The sequence below is a fragment of the Elaeis guineensis genome, chromosome 12 (assembly GCF_000442705.2).
Source record: "Elaeis guineensis isolate ETL-2024a chromosome 12, EG11, whole genome shotgun sequence".
Lineage (NCBI taxonomy): Eukaryota > Viridiplantae > Streptophyta > Magnoliopsida > Arecales > Arecaceae > Elaeis > Elaeis guineensis.
Genome location: NC_026004.2, coordinates 255,616 through 266,762, shown reverse-complemented (window position 1 = coordinate 266,762; position 11,147 = coordinate 255,616). Strand labels below are relative to the sequence as shown.

Here is an 11,147-nt window from a genome sequence, read left to right as displayed (position 1 = left end):
AGTATTATTTTATCATAGTATAGTATAATTTTATAATAATATAGTATTATTTTATAATACTGTAGTTTTACTTTTGTTATAGTATAATATTATTTTATAATAATAGTATTACTTTATAATAATGTAATATTATTTTATAATTATAAAAATAATTAGATTATTTCATCTTATTTGAATAGTTTATTTTAAATTATATTTAAAATGAAAAGAGGATGTTATTTTTAAATTTAAATATAATTAAATATTTTTTTATTAATTTTTTCAAAGCTGAATAGATGTTTGTATAATTTTTTTAAATAAAAGGAAAGAAAAAAAAAAAAAAAATCGAAGAAGAAAGATAGGAGGAAGACAGCGCTGCTCGAGTGCGCGGTGCTGGCACGCTATCATAATTCATGCGCGCCCGAAGCACGCCCGAATAAATGCGCTCTCACCTTTTTAGGTTTTTTCTTCGTCCTTCCTCTCGCTCTCCTTTCCACTTTCCTTGCTCGCTCTCCCCGTCAAATTGATCTGAGCCCTCTTTGAATTCATTCACTATTCTTTCTTCCCCTCCATCGTTTTCATCGGAGCTAGGGCTTCGGCGGTCTCTTCCCTTGTTTTCTTCTCTCACGGTTCCTGAATCCAGCAAGTCAAACAAGAAAAAGCGAAAGAGGGAAAAAAAGAATAATAATAACAACCATAATAATAATTGGGGCTTGGAGCCGGCTGTTTTGAATCGCCCTCCGGTTCGGGCCTTTTCCACCACCGAATCGATCTCCATTCGTCCACGCATCAGACTTCCTCTCCGATCGGGGCAGGAGGTGGCGGGTATTTGTTGGCCGTGACAGGTCGTCATCATCTATGATCTGGAGGTTGGCCTAATAGTAGTAGTAGGAGAGATGTTCGTGAGTCGGCCGGCGGTGCATCCGGTGGAGGCTCCCCCTCTCACGGATGTCGCCGAGAATCCACCGAGGGTGATGATGAAGGACATCCAGGGCATGCCCGGGACGCCCGGAGGCCTCGCCCTGCGCCTCTGCCAATTCTTATTCGCGGCCGCCGCTCTGTCCGTCATGGCCTCCACCAGCGATTTCACCTCCGTCACCTCCTTCTGGTAAAAATAATTTCGTAAACATTACATCGGAACCATTTTTCCACTGTTCATTTTGCTATTTAATCTGCAAAAGTAGATGCTTTTTTTGTTTTTTTATTTTTTTTTTAAATTTCTCTGTGTTTGTGCGCGCATGTGCTGGGAATCGTTTCTTAACATGCCCTCCACAAGGCCACCATGATATGTCATCTTGCATGCATGTTCTTGCTGACCGAACATCATTTCCTCTGTTTCTCTTAATAGCTTATAATTACCAGGGCTGCAGTGGCTTTTATGAGCCTCGATAGTCCATACATGAGAGGGGGAAGAAGGGGGTAGGGGGGTGGTGTGGGGGCGAGATAGATAGAGAGAGAGAGAGTCTCCTAACCAATATAAGATCAACCAATTGTATGGCGCCATTGTTAGTTGTTGGTGCAGTTTTGCCCAGTTTTCATCTATTTTTTTATATTACAGTCATATACCCTAGAGGTTGTGGAGCCAGTTGCCAAATCCTTTTTGACCTACCAATTCTATATATGCTTTCAGGATTTCAGCAACTGCTTCTAAAATAATTTAATCTGGGGTCAGTTATGATATCTTTTCGAACTTTCAAGTCCAAAATGAGAATAAAGGGTTTGTAAATCCTGATATCTTCATCATTAAGAAGCAAGATTATGATATCAGTAACAAATACGAAGCAAATGGGGGTTCGTACAGAGCTATGTTCTGCAAATGCTGCACTACTGGGACTTTAACAGCGATGCATACAGAACATTTAGTGTGTTAAATTGCCTTTTTCATGTGCAGAGAGTGGTGCATCAGAAGGCAGAATTTTAAGACCAAAGAGCAATGTGACTTTTGTTTGTTAATGTAGTTTGAGGGCAACCAAATTAGATGTAGAAAAATCATAAACAAGGACATCTGCATCCAGTCATTTGGATAGCCAGAGTATAAAAGGCAAGGCTTTAGAACTGACAAATTTCACATTCAATTCATTAAGGATCATGGGTAAAAAGAAAAATCAATTGATTTGGTAAAGTAGCTTATTCAGTGAGGTTTTGAAAGAAGGAAATGAGAAATGGCTAAATTTTATTGGCATCATGGTGCCCTTTAGTAAAATCAGAGGAAGTTTGAGATCGTGCCGGCTATCATCTATCATGTCATTGAACTTACAAGCCACACCATTAAGTTACATAAGAGAGGATACTGTGAAATAGATAGAGAACACAGGTACAATAGTTGAAGAGCTTTATGCTAAGATGGTCAATCACTATGGTCCTTGTCACCTAGGAAATTACAGAGAGATTTATACAAAATATAAAGTATCTAAAATGTAAAAACAATCTTTCATTTAATAGAAGAATCCATATGATAAAATTATGATAAAATGTAATGAATCATAAGTGAATGTTGAGGAACTGTATACTTAAGCAGCATATTTTGATTCTGGAAGACATACACAGAGGAACAATGATGTGTGTTATAAGTGGTTGTTCTAAGATTAGTGAGTTTCCAGTTAGAGGGTGTTAAGGAAGGGGATACTGAAGTTGCGTGTGGAGTATTAGTGGCATTCGTAAAGAAATTGTGACATGGTATTGCCATGTTTAAGCCAAAAGCTTGTATATCTTTAGAAATGCCTTAATCGAGCTGATTGATTACACTTGAGAAGTGCCATGGTTTATGTTATTAATATGTAATACAATGTTAATTAATGGATGGCAGGCCTTGGTGCAAGGGTAAGCTTGCTCCATTACAACTTGGGTGTCATGGGATTGAAATGCAGAAATGGTCTCTTTGCATGCCAGGATAAAGCTGCATACATCTACCTTCTCTAAATGGTAGGAGCCTTGTGCACTTGGATGCTCTTTTTACAATGTTAATTGGTGGAACTTTATTTGGATTATAATTAAGAGTTGCAAAGAGGATAGTCGATGATTACTCAAATTTGAGTTGCTGCTCTTGGAATTTAAAAGAAGGTAGTGATACACCTCAGATTCGACCTGCATGTTAACACCAGCTCATTAGCCTGAGCTAGATCGATCCTCGGTAGCGATAGGTGGTTTTATGAAAAATGCTGGAGCTTTGAGGGATGGGCTATGAGACATTCAAGAGGAGGAAACAAGCATAAGAACATGAAGACATGGTGAAGTTTGTTGTTTTTCTATTTCTAAATGAGTCAGTACTTTGAATGCTTACACTGTGGGTGTGATATGCAAATTTGGAGTATCAATTAGGTGGATGGCTTAGGAAAATTCATCTTATAGACGATGGGAACTTCATCTTGCCTGATGCCTCTAATTGCTGTGTTCGATCATATTCTATATCTCTTGAACAAAGTTCAGGGCCTTATTTGTACACTTTGGTTCTTTTCATGTCTATGTTCATGCAACTCACATCGAATTGGATATTCTTTGCACCAGAGACATGTAAGAGAGTATATGTCTCTGCTTCTCTAGGCTTTAACATTTGAAAAGAATGTTATTTTTCTCTTTGAAGAACCTGCACTGTGTTTTGACTTAAATCTCCTACTCCGACAAGTTTGCATTTTTAGGCTGTGTTTGGATGATGGTTAAAGGGTGGATAACATAAAGTTATCTTATTAACTAACCAAACAACATCCAGAAAGTGGTGGATAAACTTATTTGTTAAAGGCCCAAAAAGGTGCTTAACTTAGGTAAGTTTGTTTCGAGGAGGCGGGCAAAATCTTTAGCCTTAAAAGGTTCTCTCCCCCTCTCTGCTTCACTTTTTCCATGACTTTATCCCGCTAATCATGGGAGCACCAACCAAATAAAGTAATTCATTGGTTAACTGGCTTGGGGGTGAATACCAGTGGTTATTATATTAAAGAGTTGGTCACTTATTCATATGGTTTGTTATACCAGACTACCGGTCGGTACTGGTGTGTACTAACAATCCTGTATTATATCGGTATCAAATCGTTATGCGGTATGGGAGACGTACTGAGTGTCGGTACATTGAATTGGCTCCTATATTGAGTGTACCGATGCAATAATAAATGGTACTGGTACGGGTCCGGTGTTGAGATGGCAAACCTGAGTTATTTGGCATTCAAACACAGACTTAGTCATCTCGGACTATCATGATTGCAGAATTTAAAGCAACACAGGTCATCTTACGCCACAATGACAGTGAAACTTAAAGTAGTAGTATTACCGTGTTGGAGTAGCATTGAGAAAACTTGCGATTGTCCTTCACCCCCCTCCCAAATGAAAATGAATTGCAGCCATGACATGGGTGAGCGTGCAATCAGATTGCAGCTATTACACTAGCGTTAATGATGACGGCATAATGCTAAACTAAGTATGTGTGGCTTATGGCTCGAAACTTTATGCAATTGACTCAAAATAGAGATCCAAGATGTTAAAGCAACTTGAGGGAGAAAACTCTTTCAAAACTTGATTTTATCTTCTTAGTATTCAATAGCAGAAGGCATCTCACATCAAATGGCAAGCATATCATCAGGTAACAGTAGATGCAGCAGCAAAAGCTGCAGTTTTGTCCTTCGATGGTGGCAACCGATGGCTGTACCTTAACACAAGTTTTCACCTTCTTTTCTTTCAAGTCCAAACACCACTATTTTGATTGACTTTCACATTCTCATTCTGAAAATCAGAGCATAAATTCAGATATCCTTGCATAATTATGCAAATTCACAATTAAATTAAGGCATACATCTTTAATGTTTTATGTTGAAGGATAAAATAAATTATTATTGGAAAGACATATTTAAGTAACATAATAAGCATCATACAAAGAAACTTACAGTTTTTTCCCAAGATGATGTACATAAGATAACCTGCAAGAGACTAAATGGCTAGGAGAAAAAGCAAAAGAAGTTGGTAAGAAGGGTTGTAAACTTGGGTATACCTCGAAAGGTAGGATTAAAAATGGGGTAGGAATTATTATAGATCAGAGTTTAAAAGATAAGGCTGTGAATATAAGAAAGGGAGAAGATAATCTTGATAAATTATTGTTAGGAGGGGAATCTGATGACATCTTTACTGCTTATGCTCTTCAAGTGGAATTGGATAATGCTACAAACGTTTTTGGGAGGACATAGATGGACTAATTCAAGGTATACCTATTGGAGAAATTTTTTTTTATTGGAGGAGATTTGAATAGGCATGTGGGGATATATAATGTAGGTTTTGAAAGGGTGGGTGGAGAATATAGTTTCGAAGATAGAAACGAGGAAGAAAATGTTATTTTAGAGTTCATGATGGCATATGATCTAGTAGTATTTGATAACTTTTAAAAGTAGGTATAATATTAGTCAGATATATTTCTTCCTTACTAAAGATTGTACTGTTATATTGGATGAGAGACTAATCAGCCAACATAGATTGGTCGGTAGATATGCATATTAAAAAATAGAAGTGAAGGATCAAAGAAAGTATAACCCGAGGACTAGGTGGTTGAATTTGAGAGGAGAAAAACAAATGGGTTTAGGGAATGAATATTGAAGGAAGAAAAATAAGGTCTAGATAGGCAAATCAGCTAGTCGAAGATCCGCGCAACGAAAATAATTTTTCTTCTAAATTTGATCAGATTGAAAAAAAAATTTATATATAAATAATGAAATAATATTCATTCAAATTCTTAGGATCACTTCATATTTTCAACTACCTATATAAATAGGCTTTAATTATAAGAATATAATAATACTATACATTAATAACATAATTTAATGTGAAGAGGTGTTAGGCTTTAATTGTAAGAATGTAACAATACCATACATTAATAACATAATTTAATATGAAGAGGTATTCTTTCCAGATGGCACAACAAAACTTATTTGAGAAGCTGAGTTGGCAACACTCCAATATTCCTTCACATAGTATTGTTATATATATATATATATATATATATATATATATATATATATATGTATGTATGTATGTATGATACTATATGAGAAGATTATTGACAATATTAAGAAAATGGCTATAGAGATATTAGAAAAATCAAAGAAAAAGGAGCTATCCGTAAGAAAACTTGGTGGTGGAATGAGAAAGTTCAATCAATAGTTATGGCTAAAAGAGAGTGCTTTAACGGACTATCTAAATATAGGAATAAAGAAGCGTATGAAACTCGGCTAAGAAGGAAGTTAAGAAGAAAATATGAGGGGCTAGATTCAAAGCGTATAAAGAGTTATATTGCAAGTTAGAAATTAGGGATGGAAAAAAATATCTATAAGATTGTAAGACTTAGAGAAAAGAAAACTAGAGACTTAGGCTAGATACATCGTATGAAATTAAAAATTGGTTAAGGAGGATGAGATCAAAGAAAGATGGAGAAGTTATTTTGATAAACTATTTGATGCAAATCATTTAAATGGTTTGGGGTACCTTACTAGTTCCATTGAAGATTTATGTTTAATATATATGTAGAATTAGAGCATTTGAGGTAAAGAAGGTTACGAAAAGGATGAATAGGAAAAATAGTTGGACTTAATGGAATTTCTATTAAGGTTCGGAAGTGTTTAGGTGACTTGAGGGGAACCGGATGACTAATTTATTTAATAAGATTGTAAAAAGACCTAGAAAATGCTTGATGAATGGAGGAAGAGCACTATGGTATCAATTTATAAAAATAAAGATGATATTCAAAATTGTTCTAACCATGTTGATATTAAGCTCATGAGCCATATAATGAAACTTTGACAGAGGATGATTGAGTATGGATGGAGATGTGATAAAAAAATATCAAAGAACATATTTGGTTTTATGCCAGGAAGGTCGATTATGAAAGTTATTTTTCTCCTTCAGAGGTTAATGGATAAATATGGAGAAAAGAAACAAAATCTTTATATGGTCCTTATTAGTTTAGAAAAAATATATAATAGAGTCTTTGGAGAAATCCTATGGTGAGTGTTAAAAAGGAAAGGAATTTTGTCAGTTATATTAATGTGATTAAGAACATTTATAATGGAGTAGTTACTAATGTGAGGACTATGGTGATGATACTAGTGAGTTTTGAATCACAGTAGGTTTACACCAATGATCTGCTTTAAGCTCTTACTTTTTTATGCTAGTTGTGAATGAGCTTATTGGATATATTTAGAACGAAATTCCTTGATGCATGTTATGTATGGATGATATAGTTTTGGTGGATGAAACCAAGGTTAAAAGCAGGGTTCGTTGAATCGATCGGTTTGGAGCGTGTCGGACTGTATCAGCAGCTAACTGGTGCGGTTCGGATGTTTGATTTGGAACACTGGTGAGAATGGAGCAAGTGAGAAGGAGAGGAAGAGAGAGAGAGAGGAAGGTCGGAGGTGGCCCGGTGAGGCTGGCAGAGGGTCGCTGAGGCCTCCGGAGTTTTGTGGTCCTCTATGAGATGCGAGAAGAGAGAGATAAAGAGAGGGGGGAAGGAAAAAAAGGAGGGGAAGACGGTGGGCTTCGCCGCAGGGCCACTCGGCAGTCCTCTGGCAGTCTTTCTACTGCCTTTCCCTCTTTCGTCCCTTCCTCTCTCTCTATATATATCTTTCTCTGCTTTTATTTTCTCTTACGGAGGACTGCGGAGCCCAAGAGGCTTCAGTGGCCCTCTAACGGCTTTTGCGGCCCTTCGATGGACATCGCTAGCCTCCCTTTCTCTCCCTCCCTCCCCCCTATTTTTCTCTCTCTTTTTCTCTCCGGTTTATCCCTCGTTTCTGTATTGGTTTGGGTCCGATATGGTTTGGTATAGGGGTATACCAACTCGCACTATTGGCTAGCCGGCACAGGGTCTAGTTTCGAGCCAGCAATCATTGGTTAAAAGTTAATCGTAAGTTGGAATTATGAGGGAGTGAGTTAAAATTTAAGGGTTTCAGGTTAAATAGGACTAAGACTACAAGGAATGTCATTTTAGTAAAATTAGAAACAAAGATGAAGATGTAGTAAAAAATTGAGGATCATGAAGTTTTTAAAAGTGATCATTTTTGGTATTTAAAATTGATTATTTATAAGAAAGAGAGGATTGAAGATGATGTTATGCATAGGATTAAAGTAGATTGGATAAAATGGAGAAGTATAATTGGGATTTAATGTGAACGTAGGCTACCTACCAAGTTGAAGGAAAAACTTTATATGATAACCATACTACCAGCTTTGCTTTATGGTTTTGAATATTGGGCAGTTGGAAAACAACATATGTACAAGATGAGTATGGATGAAATGAGAATGCTGAGATGGATGTATGACAATACAAAAAAAAAAAAAAAAAAAAAAAAGAATAAGAAATGAAATCATTTGTGAAAGATAGATGTAGCACCAATTGAGGATAAATTGAGAGAATAATGACTTAGATAGTTCGAATATGCAAAAGGAGTGATTTGATATATGTAGAAGGAAAGAGAGGTAGAAGTCGATTAAAAATCACATGGGATGAAGTAGTAAGGACTCGGTATATCTACATCTTTTAGAAAGCGTGATTCTAAATAGAGCATAAAGGAGGAAAAGGATTCATGTAGCTGATTCCAAGTAGTTTGGGATTAATGCTTAGTTGAGTTGTGTTGAGTATAATATGTAGAAGACAGGAATATCTATTCCATGCACCAAATCAACATGCATGCAATCACTTGTGTGATGTCACGAGATACAAAGCCCTGCAGAATTATAAGAAGTCAAAACTTCCTAGATTGTTGGAACTTTGCCATTTTCCTCTCTATTGTTGTTTCCGATAACCTGAGAAGACCTTTGTACCAAGTTGACTTCTTTTATACGTTTTGAAGTTCATAGCATCTACACTATTCATTGCTTCAGAATTTCCAGCTTTATGTTTTCTTCTTCCTCTTGTATTTACTAGAAAACATATTTTCCACCTAATTGAATTCATTCAACGACCTTTATAAGTTTAAACCCCCGATATTGTCCACGGATTTTAGACTGCAACAGCAGCCTGGCACAAAGGAACGAATTGCTTTCTTATGCCCTTCATGACCGTGCATTGCAAAATTTGGAAATTTGGCAGTTGCTAAGGAAGTGATTAGACTTGCATGTTCTATATTTCTAGGAGTTATGCTGTTTTCACGATTTTTCTTATAAAAAAAGCTTTTGTCCTATTGCTCTTTTACATGATGCTACCTTCAAGATAGATAGTGTGGATTAAGAGATGCTTAATGTTTTACTCTCTTGTGCAAGATTCTTAGCTACTTCATTTTAGCAATGAAACATGACTGATTTTGGGCCCTGACTGCAGCTATTTGGTAGGAGCAGTCATTTTACAGAGTTTGTGGAGCCTTTTACTAGCCTTCGTGGATATCTATGCCCTTCTAGTAAAACGCTGCTTGCGGAATTCCCGAGCTGTCTGTTTGTTTACCATTGGAGATGGGGTAAGAGCAGTAGTCAGATAAATAGAGGACATTCAACACATTTCAAGAATCTGTGCTGGAAGTTTATTTAAAATGCTTTGAGAGTTTTGAATTATATATTCAACTGACGATAGTTTCAATGGTCTTCCCCTATGTGTAGATGGACATGAAATCTCTGTGAGCACAAATGATGATGCCCTAAAAATTATTCTTAAGAAAAACAAACATTTATTTGGGAAAAATATTATTCCATTAGTATGTGCGCATGCATGTAATAGAGTAGTGAGTCTAGATCAGTGCAGGCCCAAATGAAATTTGCTGGTGTCTTGACATTCCAGAATGATTTTGGTCGCTGCATGTGATGATATCATTTTTTTCCACCGCAGATTATGTACGCACTCACATTTGCAGCAGCTTGTGCATCCGCAGGCGTCACAGTTCTGATCAGCAATGATCTGAACATCTGTTCAGAAAATCACTGCACAAGCTTTCAGACTGCTACAGCCATGGCCTTCATCAGCTGGTTTGCGCTCGCCCCATCATTTCTCCTAAACTTCTGGTCATTGGCGTCCAGGTGAAAAAGCAAGAAAATCCACTTCTCAACTATATGTGTGCTGGGGTGATGTTGGAATTTTTTTCTTTTCTAATTATTGTCTACAGTAAAATATCCATCGCTGTCGTATGTATATCATGATGACTAGCGTTTGAGAATTGTGCATGTTTACATTATTGGAATTGGAAAGTGAAACCTTGCGATTGTTCCATGATAATGGAATGCTGACATGCTGTCTATGTGAAATATTGGCTGTACCAAAACTTTCGGATGGATGATGTTCTATTGCTATTGTGGTAGCGGAAACCCGAGTCCATTACGATAAGACCCTAGGTATCACCATCAGTACCCACGAGGCTCTGTATTACGCCCGACGGCAAGGAATTTATCAGGATATAAAACTTGACATTAATTCGTTTGTGATTTGTGCTTTTTTCTTTTTTTGGGTAGAGGTGATTTGTGCCTATTTGTTTTGTAATACTTTCTTTAGTTTTGTGCGAGTGTGGATCCGAATGTTTTTCTTGTTTCCATTGCTTGAAAAGGTCAATCTCAGAACCATTGAGTTAGAGATGAGCTAATTTTGGTCGGCATCAATTTAGTCAAAGCTGCCATAGGAGGGTGCAGGTAATAGTAAAATCAACCCTAAATTGGACATGAATATATCATAAAAAAAGTTGATGTGTATATAAAAAAGTTATTTTTCGTAGCTTTATTTCATCTGATTCTCACATTATCTATTTTGTCCCATCTTAAGGCTTTACCCATCCTTCCCTGCTTCGAGACAAGTATGAGTCAATTACAGCTAATAGCCAATTCGATTCATATATGATCTGTTGTCATCATTAATAATATATTTTTGGAAGGAAAAAAAAATTTGGAGCATGTTTAACAAAAGTTGTTGTTAGATATTTATCCGCCGTAGGCCAGCAAGACATTGGAAGAGATGGAGAGAAGTAGGGCCAATTTAGTTGTCCAGGGAGCTAGCCTATGAACCATGGTAGTGGTGGTGTAGGCGATAGTTACAGAGAGAGAGCTAAAGAAATGATTAGAGGAGTAGAGGTCAAGTCTTTTTAAGCTTGTTTTTTAGTGGATAAATATTAAAAAAAATTTGATCAATTTTTCTATAGATTTATCCGTATTCAAATGCTTCTTAGGTTGATAAGTTACTATTCATAGATAGTATTTACTCTAAAATATTCTGAATCTATAGTAATGATACAATA

At 36.5% G+C, this 11,147-nt stretch overlaps 1 protein-coding gene across 1 annotated transcript; it reads left to right on the top strand.

The window, feature by feature from the left end:
* The first annotated feature begins 345 nt into the window (after positions 1-345).
* On the top strand, positions 346-10,170 carry LOC105036743 (CASP-like protein 5A1). Its single transcript, XM_073246881.1, has 3 exons — positions 346-1,087; positions 9,260-9,392; positions 9,758-10,170. Exons 1-3 carry the CDS (start codon positions 876-878, stop codon positions 9,947-9,949), a joined length of 537 nt encoding a protein of 178 aa, XP_073102982.1. The 5' UTR covers positions 346-875; the 3' UTR covers positions 9,950-10,170.
* The last annotated feature ends 977 nt before the right edge of the window (positions 10,171-11,147 follow it).

What these genes read in the sequence shown, in the direction of transcription:
- LOC105036743 (XM_073246881.1), top strand. Translation starts at nt 876, where the DNA reads ATGTTCGTGAGTCGGCCGGCGGTGCATCCGGTGGAGGCTCCCCCTCTC. An exon ending in ACCTCCGTCACCTCCTTCTG is followed by an intron (nt 1,088 to 9,259) that starts GTAAAAATAATT and finishes CCCTGACTGCAG; the next exon opens with CTATTTGGTAGGAGCAGTCA. An exon ending in TGTTTACCATTGGAGATGGG is followed by an intron (nt 9,393 to 9,757) that starts GTAAGAGCAGTA and finishes TTTCCACCGCAG; the next exon opens with ATTATGTACGCACTCACATT.